We start from the raw sequence: 25,427 nt of genomic DNA, 5'->3' as shown, positions 1-25,427 counted from the left end.
GCCCCCTCATCCCTTTAAAACCAAATACTTATTCATTACACAGGTTCTGTGGCTGATTAAGGTGATAATTAAGCTCACTTGATGCATTATCTGCAAAAAATTTGCCTCAAAACCTGTATACTTAATATGTGTTCGGTTTTAAAGGGACGAGGTGACAACCCTACTAACAAGCCTTAGTGGGGTTTTTTTATTTGGTAGGTACATAGTCACTTTAATCTGTGGAAAATAGAACTATGATTGGTTTGATACAGACCATTGCTCTTTTCATTGAATATCACATTTTATTGGATTCTGGTTGTTGTGTATTGTATGCTAGTTGTTTCTTCTTCTTGTTTTTACATTTGAACAGACAAGGCTCCTTCTTGCTGATGTCTGCATGCATTACCTAATGACCACTTCCAGGCTTACACAACTCGAGGTGGCAATCTGCCAGATTCACGCGAAGGGGAGGGGATCGCTCAGGCTGCAGCTTGGGATAAGTATTGTAATTTAGGATCATGGCCAAGAGAGCGAAGTTTCTGTTTACAAGTTGAAGTCTGCACTAAGCATCAGGGTTTGTTCCAGGACAAATGTGGCAGTGACAATCCAGACATGGAACTTTCGGGGATTGGGACGTTGATCCTCATCTTCTTTGTGACATTCCTGGTGACAGTCTGGATGAGAAGGAACAGGCAATCTGCACTGCCACCTGGCCCAACTCCTCTGCCTCTATTGGGAAACATCCTGCAGATTAATTTCAAGGATATAGTCCATTCCTTTGTGCAGGTCAGTGCAGACGACGCCTTCCTGTTTTTCAGCAATGTGAAAAGTGATATCCAGGCTATTATGTTGGCTTCACACATCTGTGCTTCGATATTGTGCAGTACTGCCACACATGTTAAAGCCCACATATACACTGTATTGGGATGCCTGCCCTTACATGAACTTGAACTTTATTGGCATCCCAGTCTTTGCCCGTAGGGTTCGGTATTGAGGTGTCCCACCCTTTGCAGCCATAACAGCTTCAACTCTTCTGGGAAGGCTATCCACAAGGTTTAGGAGGGTGTCTATGGGAATTTTTGACTATTCTTCCAGAAGTGCATTTGTAAGGTCAGGCACTGATGTCGGGTGGGAAGGCTTGGCCCACACCATAATTCCCCCTCCACCAAACTTTGTACTTGACACAATGCAGCCAGGCAAGTACCGTTCTCCTGGCAACCGCCAAACCCAGACACGTCCATCAGTTTGCCAGACAGAGAAGCATGATTTATCACTCCAGAGAACATGTCTCCATTGTTCTTGAGTCCAGTGGTGGCGTGCTTTACACCTCTGCATCAGATGCTTTGCATTGCACTTGGTGATGTAAGGCTTGGATGCAGCTGCTCGGCCATGGAAACCATTCCATGAAACTCTCTACACACTGTTGTTGTGCTAATCTGAAGGCCACACAAAGTTTGGAGGTCTTTAGCTGGCCCAATACTTTTGGCAATATTGTGTATGTGTGTTGTGCTATGGTGCTGCTTAATCTAAATGACACCCTATGCTCTGCATTAAGGTAACAAATGCTCCACTCCCTGTCCTAAATCCTCCTGGCTCTAAACACTTTCCTGGCTCCTCTCACCTGTCCCGACTGAAGCACCGCACTTCCACTCCCTGGTCTCATAGAAGTCACAGGCAGCAGCTGCAGCCATGGGCTCCTGCTGCTGTCAGTCAAACTCCTGTGCGAAGGGATCAGGGGCATGGCTTACATTCACTGTGTGAGTCTATGGACATACACAGCCCAGCTCAGGAGCATGCCCACTCTGGGGAACACTCGGAAGAAGAAGGAGTGAACAGTGCCCATGGAGGACTCTAGAAGAGGATGTAAGGGACCTCTCTGTGCAATATATAATCACAGAACAGGTAAGTATAATATCTTTTTTTATTTTAACGACAAAAAAAGCTTTAGTATCACTTTAAATGTGATGGTTGAATTAGTTTTCTTTTTTAGGCTTTTTTGTCCCTTTTATTTTTACCTGGTGATCCATCAAGTAACACATTTCCTGTCTTAGGCCCCCTTCACATGAGCGGAACGATGGGGTCCGCCTGTCCCTTTTTTCAGGAAGACCTGATCGGTCCATCCATAGACTTCTAGGACTATTGTCTGCTGACACCTGCTGGCATCCGATCCAATCCTGTATTGCAAAAACAGACGGATGGAGATCCATTCCCCATCTGTCCAGAGGAAAGGATTGGATGACAATCAGGTGGAAACAAACAGGGGGTCTGTTTCCATCCGACTGTCCCAATGAAATCAGCAAGCAGTGTCTGCTAAGTGGGAATCAGTGGAGAGATCCCCCCGCTGAGCAGGAGGATCACACTCGTAGATCTTCCACATCTGAAATGGAACTTAGGGTGTCTCCATTCTGGAAGGAGAAGCAATGGAGCCACTTGAACAACAGCATTGTCAGTCTGGGGGAGGGTAGTGATAGATGGAGTAGTAGATTTCGGTGGATTTGACTAACAAATTAAAGCTGAACTCCAGCAAACACTTTTTAAACAGTTACATCAATATTTGCATAAATAAATAAAAGCTGACCATTGTAAGCACCCCTGTCAGTGGTAAACAATTTGTCTATTCCCTCTAACTGCTACTTTTGCTGGACACTGTTAAAGGAAGTTGAAAAACAACTAGCCAGATCACCAGATGAAAATAAAGAAAAAAAGACTAAAAATAGAAAACTAATTCAGCTACCACATCTAAGAATTTGTAAGTTGCAATCTAACCATTTTCATCTTTTATGGTTTAATGCTATTTGAAGTTAGGTTAGAGGACCTTGAACATTATTGATTGGATTCTCTTTTTTGCATCCTCAGCTTGGCGCTCAATATGGCCCAGTATCCATGGTTCATCTGGGGCAGGACAAGGCGGTGGTATTGAATGGTTATGATGTGGTGAGAGAAGCCTTAATCGATAACGGAGAGGTTTTCATTGATAGAGCTAAATTAGCCATTGCAGAGATAGCTTTCAAGGGATATGGTAAGAGACGGGTTGTAATAGTTGGGATTCATTTTGGTTACATACTCATATTTAAATCGTAGAAATTTCCATTATACCGTATAACAGGTTGTGTTTATATTTCCTATCTTTAGCTTCAAACGTTCATATAGACTAAAGAATTTTATTATTTATTATAATATTTTTTATTGCTAAGAAAGTGTGGCTATTCTTTAAATAGCTTATTTCGAATGTTATTGTTCGTATCATTAGTTTTGTGGTTTACGTAATGTGTTATAGAGCTTTAGTGTAAGCAATGTTTTTGAAAGGCTTCAGAAATAGGGGTGTTGCACAGCCATCTGTGCTGAAAAGGCCTTAAGCCATAGGCAAAGATAAGGAGAGGGCCAACACAACTAGGGCTTGCAGAAGAGGTAGGTTCATTTTGTTTAGTTATAAACAGAAAAAAGGAACCTACCTAATTGGAAGAGTGGGATTCACAAGAGTGCATCCAGGTGGCTGGTAGGAAGGAGGCTCTTGCAGAAGATCAGTTGGAAAGTTGGAGCTTGGCCAGCGTCGAAAACCCATCCTCTGCACCTCCTCTTTTTTGTCTCCTCCCCATTTTCTTTGATTTCAATTTTGGTACTTGTAGGATGGTTTGTGATTTTGCACGTAATTTGTATGTGGTAGTTACTTGCCTAATTTAATTGTCATTGCAGCGGACAGGGGTCTCTGGGTCTTTGAAGGCAGTGCTGGTTAAAATGTTTGGAGCATGATGGATTGGACCCATCTCAGATATATGTGTACCTGCCCAAAACTAGAAATAAGACACTTGTACAGGTATATATTCCATCAGGTGCAGTCTGTTTACTCCACTGTAAGTGGTGCTCAAATAAGTGCTACCAAAGCCTGGAGAGGTCTGAAGTCCTGAAGTAGGGGAAACCTGGTATCTTTGCGGTTTCCTGGGTCATGGAGCAGCTTGCCAGTTGACTGCATTGCATCCATGTGACCCCTAGATGCCATCTTGGGTCATCAGAGTCTTTATAACTCCCTGCCTCCTGGTTTTTCAAAGTGGGCAAAGTAGTTCTGAAAGACCTGGACTTTCCTCACCTGCTGGCCAAACACAAAGATTCCGGCCGGCGAGCCCAAAGCTTTGGTTTGTGAGCAGTGTGGCTTAGAGTGCTCCATGCCTGTGGGGCCCAATTGAAGGCAGCAAAGAAACATCTGGAGCAAATCAAAGTGGTTCACATGCCTCCGAGGCAAAAGCTTCTGCTAGCACCCCTACAAGAGGTGGTCTGGAGGTTACAGAGGGCTACTGTTATGGTTGAAACCCGCAAGGACCCTGTGTTGCCAGGAGAGTGGCTGGTGGGCTGAACCTTGTCCAAGGTCCCCCGGGGGTTCATTTTAGTGCAACTCATCTTTCTGTAGGTGACCCTCTGCAGGCAGCTATGGCATCCTGGGATGAAGCCCAGTACAAGTCAGTGCTGGAACAATTTAGTATTTCTTTCAAAAACTTTCCTTTGCCACAACAGAGATTGCCCCACCAAATGCTGAAGAAACACCTCCTAAAGTTTACCACCAGCCCAGAAGACTATGAGTTCACTGAGGCCAATGACCACCCAATCCACACAGGGGATACACCGTCCATCCATGAGCGATATCATCACATTTCCCCAGCACTGTGCCAGGAGGTTAAGGACTTGCTCCGTAAAATGCTTCAGAGTGATCCAGGAGAGTAGGAGTCCCTGGGCTGCTCTTGTTGTTCTGGTGCGAAAGAAGGATGGTGGCCTGTGTTTCTGTGTGGACTATTGCAAACTCAATGCTTGCACCCACTGGGATGTCTACCCAGAACCGCAAGTGGAAGAATCTTTCATGGCCCTTGGCCAAGTTCTTTTCCACTCATGGCCTGCTACATGGCTAATGGCAAGTCCTGGTCTGATACCAGGACAGGGAGAAAACCGCCTTCATTACACTCCTGGGACTGTTCAGTTTCAATTGGATGTCCTTCGCCTCAGCAACACATCCAGCACCTTCTAGCGCTTAATGGAAAGATGTCTTTGAGACTTCAACTTTGGACGGTGCTAATCTACCCAATGCATTCAAAGATCTGGACCTAGAGTTATCACGTCTTATACAATATGGACAAAAACTTAAACCTAGTAAGTGCCGCATAATAAGACAGAAGATACAGTACCTGGGGTATGTGGTGGAAGCTGAGGGAATATCAGAGTATCCCCTGACCCAGCTAAAGTACAAACTGTTCAAGACAAGGCCCCCTTCAATGACTGTCACAGAGCTGCCCTACTTCCTATGTTTGGTGGGGTACAATAGGAGATTAATTCCAAAATATGCTCATATAGCTGCTTCCCTGAACTAGTTGCTGAGCAGACACAAAATACCCAGAAAAAGAGCAGATCCTTGCCTTCTATCCATGCCCAATGCCAGGAGTCCCAGCAACAGACTTTCGAGATACTGAAGCATAAACTGACCTTTTCTCCCTCACTGGCCTATGCAGACTACACTAATCCCTTCCGGGTGTATACAGATGGAAGCCTACATGGTCTGGGAGTAGTCCTGGCCTAAGTGCAGGATGGACAGGCAAGAGTGATAGCTTATGCCAGTCGCAGCCTGCGGTCCACTGAGAGAAACAATCACAGCTCTTTTAAGCTCGAACTCCTCACTGTTCTGGGCCATCACTGAGAAATTTGTGGTGTATTTTGCGGGGGTATTTTCACTGACAAAAACCCCCTTGCCTACCAGGAAACAGCCAAGTTCAATGCGATGGAACAGAGGTGGGCTGCCCGCCTGGCAGGGCTCAAGCTCAAGTTACATTACAGCCAGGGAAGCTTATCAGCATGCCAACGCCCTGTCACATTTCCTGGTGGAGCATCCAAGAGACAATGTGGGTTATAACCTGGAAGACATTGAGGTCACTCATGTTCTGCCTGTGCCAGTCACCTCACATGCCATTGAGGGACAGGGTTCCGACCGTGGGCCAAATCAGCTCTATGGACGGGATGAATGGGCACTGATCCAACAAAAGGGCACAGACCTCATATAGGTGCAGTGCTGCCTCTCTCACAAGTACAGACCTACCTCTCTGGAGTGCCAGAAGTTGTTCCCTCTAGCTCGGTCAATCCTGAGACAATGGGATCGGCTAGAATTGCAGGACAAACTACTCTACCGGCAGTAGTAAATAAAAGTCTCTCAACACTTACAGTTTGAGTCCCAAGATAATTTTTCCATGATGAAGTAGTGGCTATAAGGACAAGAAAAATCTGCATGAAAAGGAAATGGGATGAAACAGAAACAGTACTTATTCCTGGAAATGATGCTCCGAGGTTTATCTTGCAATGTGATGATTCCTCTGGGCAAAGAGTTGTTGTGGTCCGCAGCCATAGGTAACAGCTGATTCAAGGAGAAATCCAGGGATGGATGGACGAATGGATGGATGGATAGGTGGATGAGTGGATGGATGGATGCAGGGGTTTCACAGCTAAGGCACATCAGATCAGAGAAGGATCCTCAGCAATATGCAGAAACATAAAGTGGCCAAAATGAAGGAATGCATAAAAGCGTAATACATTTATTAAAAACAAATTTCCAAACTTACATTGAAGTAAAGAAAATGCTGCTTGGACGTAGGGGGAAACCATATATATACAGATGGAATACAGGGTCTACAGAACAGCAGCAGCTGTCAAGCACATGGTGCCAGATCCACCAGGAGGATAGAACAGCTCCAGGATGTAGAAGTACCTTGAAAAAAGAGGCAGGGCCTCTGAAACATGTTGTACATGCCCCCTAGATTTTGCAGCTGTTCTATTCTCCTGGTGGGTCCAGCTCCATGTGCTTGACAGCTGCTGCTGTTCTGCAGACCCTATATACCATCTACACACATACGGTTTCCCTCTATGTCCAAGCAGCATTTCATTTATCTCAATGTAAGCTTGAATATTTGTTTTTAATAAATGTTATTACACTTTTAATTATTTTCTGTGCTTTGGCCAATTTATGTTTCTACTCTAGCAGCATGCCTGCATCCCTTCTAAAAAACAGGACATGCTTCAAGTTGTGGTCCCCTGGTTGCATATGCTGGAAATCTGTCAAGTAGTTCACACTACAGGTGGCCATTCCAGGACAGATCGGACTGAGTCACTGGTGCAGAGTTACTTCTTTTGTCCCCATCTGTCACACTGGGTGCAAAAATCCTGCCAGGAATCAGAAAACTGTACTATCCATAAGGCTCCCCCTCAGAAGGTCACACCCATGACCATCACCACCCATGAGCTGTTTGAGTTAGTGACCATAGACTTTCTGAGAATTTCAAGCACACCTTCCAGACATCAGTACGCGCTGGTCTTTGCTGACCAGTTCACCAAAATTGCAATGGTGGTGCCCACCAAACATCAGACAGCTACCACCACTAACAACCTCTTCTGGGAGCACATTGTTCAACACTATGGCTGCCCAAAGGCTTCATCTAGACCCTGCTGGGCAGGCTACAGAACTGAGCTACCAGGACTGGTGTCATCAGCACATGGGGGCCATGGTGTGGACCTACAACAATACAGTCCACCGGTCCTTATGTTTGGGCGATATGGCCAGATGCCCGTGGACCTCCTGCTGAGATCCCTAACAACTGCCTCAACAAACACGTAGATCCTGGGTACAGGATCATTGGGAGTGGATGCAATGGGCTAAACAGCTGCTGTTGGACAAACATAAAGACATGGCCCCTGACTCTGCTCTGGAAGAGCTGCTGTTGCAACTGGGGGAACAGGTGTGTTGGCGAAGAACACCAAGCGCACCCAAGGTAGCAAGCTGGAACAGAAATGGAAGGGGTGGTGGAAATCTTGGTATTTTTGGGGTTTGAGGGAAGGTTGGTAATATCTGCTGTCCCCTAGCCAAAATCCTCAATTTCAAGCATGGAGGATTTTAATGCACAGCCAATGAAATATTTAATGCATATCTAAACCCCAAAACAAAAATGGAATATATTTCAGTTTGCCAGTCTTTATGTTTAGTGGCTGCACTAGTTTTCTTTTTTCAGTATTTCCTTTTATATTCACCTGGTAATCCTACGAATAACACACTTCCTGTCCCTTTGGGGGGATTTTCTAAAACTGGTGCACTCAGAATCCAGCACAGTGTGCATTGTAGTCAATCAGCTTTTATATTTAGCTTGTTCAATTAAGCTTTGGCAATAAAACCTGGAAGCTGATTGGTTTCTGTGCAGAGCTGCACCAGATTTTGCACTCTCCAGTTTTTGTAGATAACCCCTTCCTTTGTCCATTGCCTAGGGCAGTGGTGGGCAACCTTTTTTTTCAACTGAGCCAAATCTCGCCAAAACCACGATTGAAATTTATTTTGAGAGCCACATTTTTAAAACTGAAAATACATCCCCCATATAGTAATTCATCCTCCATAGTAATTCATCCCCCCTATAGTAATTCATCCCCCCATAGTAATTCATCCCCCATATAGTAATTCATCCCCCATAGTAATTCATCCCCCATATAGTAATTCATCCCCCATATAGTAATTCATCCCCCATAGTAATTCATCCCCCATATAGTAATTCATCCCCCATAGTAATTCATCCCCCCTATAGTAATTCATCCCCCCATAGTAATTCATCCCCCATATAGTAATTCATCCCCCATAGTAATTCATCCCCCATATAGTAATTCATCCCCCATATAGTAATTCATCCCCCATATAGTAATTCATCCCCCATAGTAATTCATCCCCCATATAGTAATTCATCCCCCATATAGTAATTCATCCCCCCTATAGTAATTCCTCACCCCTATAGTAATTCATTCCCCATAGTAATTCATCCCCCATATAGTAATTCATCCCCCATATATTAATTCATCCCCCATAGTAATTCATCCCCCATAGTAATTCATCCCCCATAGTAATTCATCCCCCATATAGTAATTCATCCCCCCTATAGTAATTCATCCCCCATAGTAATTCATCCCCCATAGTAATTCATCCCCCATATAGCAATTCATCCCCCATATAGCAATTCATCCCCCATAGTAATTCATCCCCCATATAGTAATTCATCCCCCATATAGTAATTCATCCCCCATAGTAATTCATCCCCCATATAGTAATTCATCCCCCATATAGTAATTCATCCCCCATAGTAATTCATCCCCCATATAGTAATTAATCCCCCATATAGTAATTCATCCCCCATAGTAATTCATCCCCCATATAGTAATTCATCCCCCATATAGTAATTAATCCCCCATATAGTAATTAATCCCCCATATAGTAATTCATCCCCCATAGTAATTCATCCCCCATATAGTAATTCATCCTCCATATAGTAATTCATCCCCCATATAGTAATTCATCCTCCATAGTAATTCATCCCCCATAGTAATTCATCCCCCCTATAGTAATTCATTCCCCATATTGTGTTAATTCACTTACCTTTGCTCCGCGCGTTCCTCGCGCCGTTCCGGTCTTCAGGGCGGACTGTGAGAGGAGAGGAGTTCGTCACGCTGCCCCGCCTACATCCTGGCTGCCCCGCCTACATCCTGACAGCTGCAGAGTCCTAACTTTAATGCGGCTCTTCTGTGTGCCGGGCGCCCGCTCCCCTCCCTCTTCTCGGGCGGCCGCCCGGCACACGGAAGAGCCGCATTAAAGTTTGAAAAGAGCCGCATGCTCGCGAGCCGCGGCTTGCCGACCACTGGCCTAGGGGATGGAGAGAATTATAGTTGAATTATATCGTTTTTCAATCTGTTAAAGTCACAGGAAGTGACAAGGACATTGCATTTCTAGCAATTTGGCAGGCATTTTCTATATGTTCTACAGTAGTTTTCTTTTTTTTTACTACAAACATTTTCAGAAAGTACAGAAAATAAGTGTTGATCTTGCAGAAATGCTGTTTTCATTGTTGCTTCCTGGGAGCTGAAAAGAAGTCACAAATATTCCTGTCTTTCTTGTAAACTACTAACTAAACTTTGTTATTTCCAGGATTACCCAATGAAAATAAAGGTTAAAAAGCATGATCAAATAAAACTAATGCAGCATTTAAGTGCTGGTACAGTGAAATAAGTTCCATTTTAGTTTTTGGGGTTAGATGCACTTTTGTTTTCCCAATACTGTGTTTTTTTTCTGTAATTTTTTAATTACAACTGTGTTTTTAATTGTAAAAGTAGTCATTTTGGCAATCCAAAAAAAAAATACCATTGGACTTCTTTACATACAGGAGTTCTTTTCAGCAATGGTGAGCGCTGGAAACAGATGAGAAGATTTACCCTGAGCACCCTGAGGAATTTTGGAATGGGTAAAAGAAGTCTGGAGGAACGGGTACAAGAGGAGGCCAAGTGTTTAGCAGAGGAGTTTCAGAAGAAAGAAGGTTAGTAGTAAGTTTTTAGGAGCAATTTCCAAGTGTTGACATTGTCCTGTCACGATAGAGGAGCAAAAGGAGTATTTTCTGTCAATAGAGTGCACTGAGACAGTCTAGAACAGTGGTTCTCAACCTGTGGGTCGCGACCCCTTTGGGGGTCGAACGACCCTTTCACAGGGGTCCCTAAGACCATCAGAAAACACATATTTCCGATGTGTAAAGAGCAGCTACTGTGTAGAAAGCAGCTGCTGTGTTGAAATCAGCTACTCTGTTAAAAGCAGCTACTGTGTTGAAAGCAGCCGTATTGGAGGTAAAACGACACTCATGAATTATAATTACTGGGTAAATAATTTTATGGTTGGGGGTCACCACAACATGAGGAACTGTATTAAAGGGTCGCGGCATTAGGAAGGTTGAGAACCACTGGTCTAGAAGAAGACTTATGCTGCTTGATTTATAGTTGTGCTCAAAAGTTTGTATACCTTGTAAGAAATTGTGAAATTTTGGCACTGATATTAAAAATATGACTGATCATACCAAAAAAATGTCTTTTATTTAAGGAAAGTGATCATATGAAGCCATTTACTATCTCATACAGTAGTTGTTTAGCTCCTTTTTAAATCAAAATAACAGAAATCATCCAAATAGCCCTGATCAAAAGTTTACACACCCTGGAATATTTGGTCTTGGTACAGACACACAAGGTGGCACACACGGGTTAAAATGGCAATTAAAGGTTAATTTCCCACTCCCTAAAGAGTTAGTTCTGGCCAGCTCAGTGGATTGCTTCAAAAAAGGCCTGGATTCTTTCTTAGATATATAGAATATAACTGGATACTAACATTTATATGTAAAGTTGATCCAGGGAATATCCGATTGCCTCTCGGGGGATCAGGAAGGAATTTTTTTCCCAGCAGGAGCAAATTGGATCATGCTTTGCTGGGTTTTTTTTGCCTTCTTCTGGATTAACTGTGAGTATAGAATTATAACTTTTTTTTCTATGGTTGAACTGGATGGACTTTTGTCTTTTTTCAGCCAGACTAACTATGTAATTATGACTTCATCAATCTGTGGCTTTTTAAATTGTATTTAGTGCCTGTGTATAAATAGTCAGTTAGTGTGTTAGCTCTCAAATGGATGCACTGAGCAGACTAGATACTGAGCCATGGGGAGCAGAAAAGAACTGTCAAAAGACCCACGTAAAAAGGTAATAGAACTTTATAAAGGTAGAAAAGTATATAAAAAGATATCCAAAGCCTTGAATATGCCAGTCAGTACTGTTCAATTATTTATTAAGAAGTGGAAAGTTCGGGGATCTCTTGATACCAAGCCAAGGTTTCATTTCTCTTCTAGGAGTCCCATTTGATCCTACATTTCTTTTGAGCCTGGCTGTCTCCAACATAACTTGCTCTATTTTTTTCAATGAGCGCTTTGACTATGAAGATGAGGAGTTCCTGTCCATGTTGGCTCTTATAAAAGAGTCTTTCAGAATTGTGACTTCACCATGGGCTCAGGTAGGCTGATCTTATAGTGGTATCAGAGCTGGTTATACAGTAAATTAATCTTTTCAAGCATAACTAAGGATTGGCAGTGGGTGGCTAAAGCTAGCAAAAGATGGTTCAAAATTAATCTGGTTCAGCAGGGACCAGCCGAATTTCAATCTATCCATGGCCGCTCCTGTTAGTGAAAAGTCAGTCCAATGCACATCACAGCGCTCCGTCAGTGTTACCTACAACTTTGTCTCCTCCACTTCCTTTTTCTGTAGGGGCCCTCCAAGGCTATGTCCTTGGACGTCTTCTCTATCCAAACCTCCCCACTTGGTCACGTAATAACCTCCCACAACTTCCAAGACCATCTGCATGTTGACAACACCCAAATCTAGCTCTCTACTCCACAATTCACTCCTGTCTCCTCTTGCATTACTTACTAACTGACATATCAGTATGGGTGTCACACTACTTCCTCAAACTAAATATTCTTAAAACTGAGCTCATAATATTCCTCCCAACTGGTGCCCCCCCCCCCCCCCCCTGACATCTAGACCAATAATACAACTATTAAACCCATCATCAGGACCGGTATTTGCTCATTGTGCAAGGAGGAACAGGATGAGCACTGCCAGAGCCCTACAAAATGACCTCCAGCAGGCCACTAGTGTGATTGTCTCTGACCAAATAATTAGAAACAGACTTCATGAGTGTGGCCTGAGGGCTCAACATCCTCTAGTGGGTCCTGTGCTCACTGCCTGGCACCATAGAGCTTGATTGGCATTTGCCATTGAACACCAGAATTGGCAGTTCCACCACTGGCGCCCTGTGCTATTCACAGATGAGAGCAGGTTCACCCTGAGCACATGTGACAGACATAAAAGGGTCTGGAGAAGCCAAGGATAACATTATGCTGCCTGTAACATTGTTCAGCATGACTGCTTTGGTGGCGGGTCAGTGATGGTATGGGGTGGCATATCCATGGAGGGATGCACAGACCTCTACAGGATAGACAATGGCACCCTGACTGCCGTTAGGTATCGGGATGAAATCCTTGGACTCATTGTCAGACCCTACGGTGGTGCAGTGGGTCCTGGGTTCCTCCTGATGCACGACAATGCCCGGCCTCATGTGTCGAGAGTATGCAGGCAGTTACTGGAGGATGAAGGAATTGAAATCATTGACTGGCCCCCACACTTGCCTGACCTAAATCCAATAGAACACCTCTGAGATATCATGTTTCAGTCCATCCGATGCCACCAGGTTGCACCTCAGACTAATCAGGAGCTCAGTGATGCCATGGTCCAGATCTGGGAGGAAATACCCCAGGACACCATCCGTTGTTTTATTAGGAGCATGCCCCAATGTTGTCAGGCATGCATACAAGCATGTAGGGGCCATACAAACTACTGAGGACCATTTTGAGTTGCTACAATGAAATTTCAGCAAAATGGACTAGCCTACTGCATCATTTTTTCACTTTGATTTTCGGGGTGTCTTTGAATTCAGTCCTCTGTAGGTTGATAATTTTCATTTCCATCAAACGATGGGGTATCCTTACGTTCCTAACACATTACCCCGTCCATATCAGTATAGAGATCCAGCAGGAGATTTCTCCCTATTGAGATCTGATTTGTTTTCAAAGTGTTGCTTTAATTTTTTTGAGCAGTGTAGTTGGGATGCTGTGTAAAATCGACATAAAAACATAATGCAATTATTTGCAATCTTATAAATACATATTTTATTCACAATAGAAAGCATATCAAATGTTTAAATTGAGAAGATTTACTATTTTAAGAAAAAAATAAGGTAATTTTGAAATTGCCAGCAACACTTCACAAAAAAGTTGGAACAGGGCCATGTTTACAACAGTGTAGCATCCCGTCTTCTTTTAACACACTCTTTAAATATCTGGGAATTGAGGAGACCAGTTGCTACAGTTTTGGGAGAGGAATGTTGTCCCATTATTGCCTTATATATGATTCTAACTGCTCAACAGTTGGATTTTTTTGTTTCATGATGTGGTAAATATTTTCAATTGCAGAAGGCCAGCTAAGCACCCAGATTCTTCTACTATGTGCTACTTTGATGATTTTTAGACACAGCTTTTCACATATTAGTGAACCTTTGCCAATCTTTACTTCTGAGACAATCTGACTCTCTAAGATGCTCTTTTTTATGCCCAGTCATGTTACTGAACTGTTGCCAATTAACCTAATTAGGTACAAAATGTAGCTCTTCCTTGTTAGTACCACTTACTTTGCCAGTTTTTTGTTGCCCTGTCCCAATGTTTTTGAGAAGTGTTACTGCCATCGATTTCAAAATTACCTTATTTCTTCTTAAAGTGGTACATTTTCACAGTTTAAACATTTGATAGGTTTTCTATTTCTATTGTAAAACAAAATGTGGGTTTATGAGATTTGCAAATCGTTGCTTTCTGTTTTTATGTAGATTTTGAAATTGGGGTTGTAGTTATTGGTAAATATATAGGTTCCCAGTATAAATGTTGGGGGGTGAAATGGTAGGGTCATTTTGAGACAGCATTTAGAGGCATAGTGGATCTTAGTAGTACAATTTCTTTTTATCAGATTGTATTCTGCCTTTGTAGATCTTTGCACTGGCACCTCGTCTCTTCATGTACCTGCCTGGCAGCCACCACACAGTGTTTAAGAATTTTGACAAGGTGAATGAATTTGTGATGAAGAAGATCAGAATGCACGAGGCTACTCTGGATGAGAACTGCCCCAGAGATTACATCGATTGTTTCCTAATAAAGATGAGAGAGGTGAGGTCTGCTTTGCTTGTAGTTTATTATGACATGTTCTGTGACATGTGCAAGAAAATAGTGTGAGCTCCAAAAAAGTAGCAACTGCTCTCCATGCCCCAAACAATGTTGGTGCACAAAAAGTGGCTGAGATACAGCATGGAAGGAATACAGAATTCAATAATGTACATGTTATGTTAAGTCAATTTTTTCTTACAAAGACTTCTTAAAGGGACAGTTCACCCAAAACTCATATTTTGGGGCTAGTAGAATAGATACCAGAGAGGTAAACCATTTAAAAGTTTCTTACATATCTTTGGTGGCAAGCTCTCTGTACAGTATGTAGGTACTCAGCATTGTGCATCTGCTGTCCTCATATAAGGCATGTTCCAGTCTCACTGTTCAATGTATCACCTAATTTATTCTGAAGATGAGGTAGTGGAAACACCCTGGACTCCAAGGAGAATGGGAACATAGCCACAAATTAAGGGAGAACCATCATGCCAGTGGAGAACCCAAGAGATATGTAGAGACAGCAGCTGAATCCAACCAACTAACAGAAATATCTATTAAGTGTTATCCATAGCACTAAGTTTGATGGGGAAACCATTAAGCCTCCCAACACATACACACCTTCTTTCTCATTCCTCTAGTGATACAGAATACTAATTGCTTTCACAGCAAACATGTCAAAGCTCCAGATTGCAGTACCATGATTTAATAATAGGTCTATCGTTAGCAGTGGTGAATGCGTGGTGCCTTTATTATATAGTGAACTGTTACAGAGTTCATTGTTTCATCTTAAACAGTCAGCCATCCTTTTCTTCTACAGTTCTGTTGTATAATTTACGTACGTATGTCCTGTATATAAATTACAGTGAAGACAAATGAAACCATTAGGTCCCTTTCACATGGGGAAAATTCCATTCCGATCAGCAGGGGGTCAGCTCACGGATCCCCTGCTGATAGGAGCAGAGTGGGAAGATGACAGGCCATGTCCGCTCAGTTTCTGCAGAGCAGATATGGACAGAGCCCGCTCTGCTCTATGGGCAGCTGGGAGTAAATTGACTACCCGACTACCCTCTAATCTGATCCACCTAAACAGAAATGGACAGATACCGTTCAGTTTTTTTAGTGGACCCAAAGGTAGGCGGGTGATACAAGTTTGTTTACAACCACCTGTCCATAGGAATGTATAGGCCTTCTGACCAGCTCCATCTGATCAAATCGCCAGTGTGAAAGGGGCCTAATTGGTCCATTTTGTGGTCTAATTGGCAACAACATCATAAGTATAGTTAAACAACTGTGAGTGTGCAATGCTCACTAAAGGGAAAAGCAACATGTTTTTTTTATTGCCTATATATCTCATGCATATACTTACTTTTCCTGCTCTCCCTCCATTGCTCTGTTCGATGCTGGAAGCAAAATGAAATACTTGGTACTTTCAGTTATAGAGGAGTACGTGACTCGTTCCATGTGACAGCACTGGGCTAATCAAAGCTGTCACACAGGACGTTCATAGCTCTGTTAAAGCAATGAGTCCAGTGACTCCAAGCCTACATGGGGCTTTACTTCTCAAATATATGGAGTAGTGGGAGAGGGAAACGAAGGTATGCTGCTGTGGTGGAGAGCATTAAACTGGACCTAGTGTATAGTCTTGCATGGGTAAGGAAGGTGCTACAAACTGCTGGGACAACTGTACATAAAGAACTATTGATTTATAGCAAAGATGCAGCCTAATGTTATATATACATTCATGCTAAACTGCATACAGCTGCTTTAAACTTGTTGGTCGTCATTGGTGATGATCTTGGGTTTGGTCTCAACCCAAAAGTTAGAAGTCATTGCTGAGCTGCAGGTGGAAATTCACCACCCCGCAGCTGGTGTGCACAAAGGTGTGGGGATGCTCGTGACTTCATTGACCTAATATGAACATATTATTATTATTATACAGTATTTATATAGCACTAAACAGTTTGCTCAGCGCTGTACATTATAGTGGGGGACAGTACATGAGACAATACAATAACAAAACAGAACACGAGGGGTTCGAGGGCCCTGCTCTTTCAAGCTTACAATCTAGGAGGGAGGGGATAGTGGTACAGGAGGAAATGGCTGTGGGGGATGGAGTGGTAGGAGGAGATCGGCTGTTAGGTGAGGGCAGGGTAGGCTTCCCTGAAGAGATGGGTTTTCAGAGTGCACCTAAAGGTGAGGAGGGTAGGTGACAGTCTGATGGATTGGGGTAGTGAGTTCCAGAGGATGGGGGAAGTCCTGGAGAAGTCCTGCAGTTGGGTGTGGGAGGTGGAGACCAGGGAGCTAGAAAGTAGGAGGTCTTGTGAGGAGCGAAGATTACGGGTAGGGTGGTATTTGGGTATCAGGTCGGTGAGGTAGTTTGGGGCAGCGTTATGAATGGCTTTGTATGTCTGTGTTAGTAGTTTGAATTTAATGTGTTGGGCAATCGGGAGCCAGTGGAGGGAATGACAGGGGGGGTGGCAGATGCGGAGCGGTTGGTAAGGTGGATGAGTCTGGCCGCTGAGTTCAGGATAGACATATGGCCATTATAGGTCACAAACATCCCTGCCCTTTTGTATACATGCAGCTATGGGGTAGGGAATCTCCTGCCTGCAGTTCATTGGCCCATCAATGACAGCTAAAGTTTATGTTCAGTCCAAATCCAAACTCGTCCCTAGTCATTATCAGTGCAATTTATCGGAACCATGGTTTCTATGGAGTGGGGCTTGGAGAGCAACCAGAAAGGCACACAGCAAAAATAGTTGACCAAGGGGCAAAAGGAATGATTTGTAATGCGTTTCCCACGGTCTTAAAAGATAAATGAACTTCTTATATTTAGGATTTGTAATGGACGTGAGACATGCAGATATCTTCTGCTTTAAAAAGTGTTCCTGTTTTTCTATTAGCTCCTCTTACCATAACAAGGCTGGTTTACATTCTCACTTTTTAACTACAAAGTTTTTCCTAGTCATCAGTCCTTGATATTGTATCCATCACTATCTACTTGGTGGGATCTGTTTTTCAGCCTGTTGTTAGAAATATTTGCTGTACACCACCTGTGGCTTTACCCTTCCCTGCCCCCTCTTATCTTGCACCAGAACCTAAGCCAAGGATTCAATGGCTGTTTCACACAATTCAATTTCTCCAGTTAGACCACAAGCTGCAGATCCATTCCATCAATCTTATCTATAACACTGTAGTGAAATAAGCTTGAATTCCTGTTAGTATGATGTGCAGCAGTTCTTCATGGAAATTTATTTATTTATTTCAGGTACTTATATAGCGCTGTCAATTTACGCAGTACTTTACACATATATATTGAACATTCACATCAGTCCCTAACCCTGAAGGAGTGTACAATCTAAAGTCCCTAACTCACATTCATACATACACATACTAGGGACAATTTAGACAGGATCCAATTAACCTGCCAGCATGTCTTTGGAGTGTGGGAGGAAACCAGAGGACCCGGAGAAAACCCACGCAAGCACAGGGAGAACATGCAAACTCCATGCAGGAGGCGCCATGGTCGGGAATCGAACCCATGACCCATTTACTGCAAGGCAGACGTGCTAACCACTAAGCCACTGTGCCGCCCATGTATATCCATGTATATATCCAAGTATCACTGGCAGCATCAACGGCAAATAAGAGGCTAATATGTATGTATCCTAAAACCAGCATACTACACATCTCCACATTGCTAGGACATTATTCCTCGTGGTGGTGTTTTCTACCTGATGATGTGTTCTGCACTATCATGGTGCTGATGCATTAGGGGACGTTGACACCTGGAGCAGCTTATATGTCAGCACAAACCTATCTCCTTTTGAATTTGTTGGTAGTTTAAGTTGAAAAATGGCTCTGAATACAAAGCAGAGGACACGCTACCTCTTGTAACACATTCTTGCTTTGGATGTTGTAAAATTATTCAAAGGTGTGGTGGTCTTCAGAATGTGGTGTCACAATTACCTTTTTTTCTTGGGTAGCATGATGTCTAAATACACCTCTGAAATTGCATTTTTACTCTTTTCACTCCAGGAAAAGGACAACCTCAATACAGAATTTAACTTTAACAATTTGCTTGTGAATGTGATGAATCTGTTTTTTGCCGGGACGGAGACCTCCGGCACTACCCTGAGATATGCATTACTTATCCTGCTGAAATACCCAGATGTGAGAAGTATGTATCTGAGCTTCTTCAACATTGAAATACATCTCTTTCCTTCTTTATTAAAGTGTATCTCTAGCCAAAACTTTTTGTTTCTTTGTTTTGGATAGAACAGACTACAACAAAGTAAAAACTAGTGGCTTTCTAGGATGGCACACAGGGATACAGATTCATCAACATTTCCCAGAAAGTCCCTGCTTTTTACTTTGTTGTAGTCATTCTTTGGTTTGGGATGATGGCACCCAAGGTCTTTTGCCCCTTGTCACTTTGTCTCCCTCTTCTCTCTTTTTTTAATCTTTTGAAATGGACAAGGTATCAGCCAGGTTGTTTTAGGCTGTGTATTGGGGTAAAAAATGCATTGAGGTTTAGCTTTTAGAATTACTTTAAACAAATTTCTGCCATATCATCCTAATTGTATTGTTTTGTCAGATTGTCACAAACCCTTTAAACCAATATGTGTCCATATCTTCCAATAGAGCAGATCCAAGAGGAAATTGATCACGTGATTGGGCAGAGCCGATGTCCTTCAGTGGAGGATAGAATTAAAATGCCATACACAGATGCAGTGATACACGAGATTCAGAGATTTGCTGATATTGTGCCCTTGGGGCTTGCACGTTCCACAAGCCAGGACACAACGTTCAGAGGGTACCACATCCCAAAGGTCAGTATACTGAAGACCAGACTGCTGGGATCATAGACCTGGTGCATAAAATGTTTTACAACTACATATCAAAGTAAAATTTTGGAACATCCAATGGGCTATTCAGTGATTTTTAATGTATCTAGGAGGATTTATGTTTAATTTTGACATCAAAAGAGATTATTAAACTTTATATCATGCAAAGCAGAACTAAACCCACCGATTTCACTGTTTTCCAAACATTCAAAGCATGCCATGAATAATAACTGCCACAGTGGCTTGTGCTTTCAACCAAACTGTGCAAAATACCACATTTGTTGCTATGTATTGTAGAAAATTTCTTTTTCCATCTAGTTTGAACCATTTCACCTCTGGAAGGTTTTACCACCTTTTGACTAATCCATATTTAGCTATTCAGCACTGTGGTACTTTAGCTGGCAATTGCTCAGTCATGCAACACTGTACGTAAATTAGATGTATGTCTTTTTTTTCACATAAATGTAGTTTTCTGTTGGCGGTATTTGATCAGCACTATTTTTATTATATTAACAACCCCCCCCAAATTACACAAACAAACAAAAAGCAAACAATATTTTCTGCTTTCTGTTATAAAAACATATCCAATAAATTAAAATTTCATCATAAATTTAGGCCAAAATGTTTTCTGCTTCATGTCTTTGATAAGAAAAAATACCAATAAAGGTATATTGGGATAGGAGGAGAATGAAAACTCCTACAAAATTAGCCAGTGCTCTGCTGGACACTGATAGAAGTCACAAGACTGCTCCAACTGCTGATAAGAAAAGGTATTTAGCAGTTCATATTTACTAAAATAATTGCATTTCCATGTTCTGTGTACTGTGGGAGACCAGATATAGTGAATGCAGGGTCCGGGGTTTAGTAACACTTTAATATTTGATGTATACCTATGTAAAAAAAAATAGAAACATGGTGCAGCATTTTAGGATATGAATATATGGATTCATATATATTTTTATCTGGTTGTTAATTAGTTTTTTTAATGTATTGTATTACTCTCTAGGGTACTACTGTGTTCCCTATGTTAACCACCGCCCTAAAAGATGAGAAATACTTCAAGAATCCACAGACGTTTGATCCAAAACATTTTCTAGATGATAAGGGAAATCTGAAGAAGATTGATGCCTTCATCCCCTTCTCTCTGGGTAAGGTTTGCAGTGCTGATTATTTATATTTTACAGCAATAAAATGGTGTTTTCCAAACCCTTGCTCAGAAACTACTAATAGCACATATCTCAATTCCCTTTCCAGAATCACCAGTGAAAGAAATATAGACTGTGTTATATTTTGGTTTAATCACTTGCCCTCCAGAAGATTTCCCCCCCTTCCTTACCAGGCCATTTTTTGTGATACGGCACTGCGTTACTTTAACTGACAATTGCGCGGTCATGCAACACTGCACCCAAATTAAATTTGCGTTCTTTTTTCCCACAAATAGAGCTTTCTTTTGGTGGTTTTGATCGCCTGTGTGTTTTTTATTTTTTGCGCTACAAACAAAAAAAGATCGACAATTTTGAGAAAAAAACAATACTTTTGACTTTTTGCTACTAAACATGTCTAATAAAACAATTTTAAAAATCAAATTTAGTCATAAATTTAGGCCAAAATGCATTCTGCTCCATGTCTTTGCTAAAACAAATCCCAATACGTGTAAATTAATTGGTTTAAGTGAAAGTTATAGCATCTACAAATGGCGGTATATATACTGGAATTTGTTTTGTTTTTTTACTAGTAATGGCGGCAATCTTATTGTGGGACTGCGGAGGGCATTCTGACACTGGGGGGGGGGGGACTGACTAACTGCCACTGACATCCCCAGTTACACTAATACAGTGATCAGTGCTAAGAAGAAGCACTGACACTGTACTAATGACACCGGGCAGGAAGGGGTTAACATCTAGGGCAATGAAATGGTTAACTGTGTGCTGTGTTTTGTTTTACTTGTGAAACAAGCTGCTGTGCAGAGCAATACAAAGTAGTCTGTTCATGCTGACAGGGGAGAGATCTGTATTGTTTACATACAGACCTCTCCCCTGTCAGCTCCGCCGACGATCACAGAGTCATGGCTGAGAATCGGCGGCTGGGACCCGAGGATTGACATGCCGAGGAGCCAATAGCAGTACGGTAGGGAGCGCGCAGGCGCCCCCTGCCCGGAAATACAAAATCCCATATATACGTGATTATGCGCATCCCTGCCGCCCTGTAGCAATACTTCTGCTATAGGGCAGCCAGGAAGCTGTTAAAGAACCTAATCCCATCTGTTTCATGTTTTTTGCCAGTGAGATAATGTGAGACATTTTGAACTACCATAAGAAAGTGGTCAGGGTGTCTTGCTGCTTTCCTTCTGAATATGCTAGTTGCCTGGGTAGCATGCTATTGCCTTGATGTCAATACATTGAGCCCATGGCCCAGAGCAAGCCTAATGATAATGAATTCTGACTTTTCTGACTTTTATTTGTTGTATGCTTCTTCTATGCTTCTGAGACTGTGATACTTGTTCTTACATATATATTTACTGCTGCTCAAGGTAGAGAGACTAAAAACAAGTAACAAAGTAAGTCCGATGGGCTGCACTCCAAACAAACCACTTTATAGAACCAGGATAAAACCAATAGAGTCAATGGAAATACAGTGGGGGAATGGCAGGTAAATGCATTTCACGCTAAAGACAGCGCTTGTTCATCATTTATTACATTGAATAAGTGCTGTCTTTAGCGTGAAATGCATTTACCTGCCATTCCCCCTCTGTATTTCCACTGACTCTATTGGTTTTATCCTGGTTCAATAAAGTGAATTGTTTGGAGTACAGGCAGTATAGCAATCCTAAGGGTGGAAATAAGAAGAGACAGACTTGCAAAAATAGTGAGAAGCTGCGAACATTGTAAATGCTGTAGTATGCTGCTATACACTAATCAGCTATAACATGATGATGATCCGTCTAATATTGAGTAGCCCCCCTTTTTCTACTAAAACAGCTCTGAACCATGTAAGCCCCTGACCTCTGAAGGTATGCTGTGGTATCTAGCACCAAACTGTCAGTAGCAGATCCTTTAAGTCCTGTAAGTTGCAAAGTGGGGCCTCTATGGATCCGACTTGTTTTTTCAGGACATCCCAAAGATGCTCATTTGGACTGAGACCTGGAGAATCTGAAGACCAAGTCAACACCTCAGACTTGTTGTGTTCCCGAAACCATTTTAAACCATTTTTTTGCAGTGAATCAGGGCACATTATCCTAATGAAAGAGGGGAATACCATTTCCATGAAGGGGTGTATTTGGTCAGCGAAAAATTTAGGTATGTGATATGTGTCAAAGTAACATCCACATGAAAGGCAGGACCAAAGGTTTCCAAGCAGAGCATTGCCCAAAGCATCACACTGCCTCTGCTAGCTTGCATTCTTCTCATCCTGGTGCCATCTATTCCCCATGTAAAAGAAAAAGTGTTTCATTAGACCAGGCCACCTTCTTCCATTGCTCCATGGTCCAGTTCTGATGCTTACATGTCCATTGTAGACACTTTTGGCTGTGGACACAGTCAGCATGGGCACCCTGGCCAGTCTGAGGCTACGTAGCTCTATACACAACAAACTGTGTTTACTTACTGCCCAATATGTCCCACCAAGTTTCAGATGTCATTGTAATGAGATAATCAGTTGTTCACTTTGCCTGTCAGTGTTATGGCTGATAGGTGTATATCACATTTAACGCTGAGGACCTAATAACACTTTAACTTCCTTTACAGGCTTCTTCAGGATAAAATATTTTATCGTAAGCAACAGGGTTCCTTAAAAGTGTATGTAATAGCTATTATTTTTTTTTCTTAAACAGTAAGGAAGGATTAAATACTCAAGTTGTGTTTCTGTGTCCCCACTAGGTAGATTCACCTTATTTTCGTTTTGGTGACCATTGTCAAAAATTTGAAATTTTGCAGTTATCTCCAATTAAGAAGTATGGAGAAGTCTTCCAATGGGAACATCTCTTCCAATAACTGTTGTCTAAAAGAGGAATGATCCTCACTTTATGGAGATTTTCTCTTACGTTCTGTTGTATGCTTGGAGCAGGGATTAAATGAATATTTCCCCAACCAGACAGAGACAGAAAAAACAAAAAACTGTCAGGTTTTGTAATCATATCATGCTCTATAAAGTTAAAAAAAATAGTTTTGGCTATACATACACTTTAACACACTTATGTAATGGGTTGTATCATTTTTCTCTTTCCAACAGGTAAGAGAAATTGCCTTGGAGAGAGTCTTGCCAGGATGGAAATTTTCTTGTTTCTTACATACATTTTGCAAATGTTTGACCTCAAATGCAATATGGTCCCTGAAGAGATCGACATCTCCCCTGTACCCAATAGTGGAAGCTTTACTGCAAGACCCTACATGATATCTATGAGCCAACGCTAATCTTCTAACCCATATTTCTATCTCAAAAGGGAGTTCTCCACCTTGACTATGATCTTTGAAATGAAGATGACCTTGACAATCATCTCTGGTAGGAAGATGACCTCACCACCTTGATTATGATCTCTGATACGAAGATGTCCTCTCCACTTTGACAATCATCTCTGATATGAAGAGAACCTTGACAATCATCTTTGATATGAAGGTGACCTCTCCACCTTAACTATCATCTCTGATATGAAGCTGACCTCCCATGTTTTTCCGAGTTATAAAATATTTTTTTTTGACAATGATCAAAAAAATCCTAGACTTGACAACAACAATATACTTTATGAACACTCTGGAATTCTAAAACACAGAGCAAACAAAACAAATTACACATTCACAAAAAAAAAAATATTGAAATTTTGAACTGAAAGAATATGACCCCATTTGGACATAATGTAGAATGGGACTTAAATTGCTTTATTAATAACAATTAAAAGCTCCTTTTATATGTTTTTGTTATTGTTTTTATTGATATCATCTGTTTATTCTTTTGGTTATTTGTGTGTGGTATTTTAATACGTTTATTTGAGAAAAAGAAATCCTCTCATCCCAGACACTATGATTTTTATAATGTGCTGTGGTTTTGAAATTGACCACCAGGTGGGGTTTGTTTTTCCTGTCTACCCCGAAGGTACATTTATTTGTAGGATTTCTAATTCTAATTTTCAATGCATTTGGGAGAGTCACTCACTTATATCCTTCTTGAATATTAACCTGAATATTGGCTTTGTTACTAGTTTTCTAAATACACTGTAGTGCCTGATAGTTGGAGGACACGTTTTCCCACTGATATTGTCTTTATATGGCTTCCGCATTCCATCTGTGCTATTCACTGGCCCCGAGATAACCTCTTTATGACAAAACGTGTTGGACAGAGCTAGTGCTGATGTCATCACACATGCTCAGTTGAGCGGCACCTGTCTATTCATGTATCATTGCTGCAGTAACGTGTAAGTAGCTATTAAAGAACGTTGGCTTTATATACTAAACCATAATGGATCCTTTGTTCTTATTTCATTTTTAGTTATCTGCTTTTATATCTGGTTAACGTTGCTGATAATGTGAGATCAAACTAAAACTTTAGATCTTCCATAGGGTGATCGCGTTGTAAGATATGATGTCCCAAAGCTGTGCAGAAATCATCTTACTTATGTTCCTTAATGGTGTGTCTATGCAACTTCATTCTTGTTTGTAATTATGTTGTTTCACCAACATAAGATCCTTAGCTACATTTTTTGCTTTGGATGCGGTACACAGCATCACTGGGGGTACAGTTGTATGATCCATATTAAAGGTCCCTTTTGTGTGTGTGTGTGTTTATTTATGTATGAAGTTGGATGCTTGCTTGAAAGCCAGTATTTGGGGCTGTTTAATATTTATTTCAGAATTTCACCTTCTGTTATGACGGGTTGTAAAACTTTAACTTATCTTTCTTATTTCTTCTATTGCTGGGTTATATGTGGTTACTAGAGGTACACAGTTATTGTTTTCTCTTTTTATTGGAGGAAATTTTCTTTTTCGAGTTTTCATGT

At 41.7% G+C, this 25,427-nt stretch overlaps 1 protein-coding gene across 1 annotated transcript; it reads left to right on the top strand.

The window, feature by feature from the left end:
- The first annotated feature begins 442 nt into the window (after positions 1-442).
- On the top strand, positions 443-24,343 carry LOC149445097 (cytochrome P450 2C23-like). Its single transcript, XM_089654135.1, has 9 exons — positions 443-765; positions 2,836-2,998; positions 10,188-10,337; positions 11,682-11,842; positions 14,424-14,600; positions 18,633-18,774; positions 19,239-19,426; positions 20,448-20,594; positions 23,674-24,343. Exons 1-9 carry the CDS (start codon positions 592-594, stop codon positions 23,848-23,850), a joined length of 1,479 nt encoding a protein of 492 aa, XP_089510261.1. The 5' UTR covers positions 443-591; the 3' UTR covers positions 23,851-24,343.
- Positions 24,344-25,427: the final 1,084 nt, after the last annotated feature.

The sequence above is a fragment of the Staurois parvus genome, unplaced genomic scaffold (assembly GCF_062004578.1).
Source record: "Staurois parvus isolate SC_StPar_1 unplaced genomic scaffold, SC_StPar_1.0 ptg000746l, whole genome shotgun sequence".
NCBI classification, from domain to species: Eukaryota; Metazoa; Chordata; class Amphibia; order Anura; family Ranidae; genus Staurois; species Staurois parvus.
Note: the sequence above shows the minus strand (reverse complement) of the source record. Positions and strands in the feature narration are given on the sequence as shown.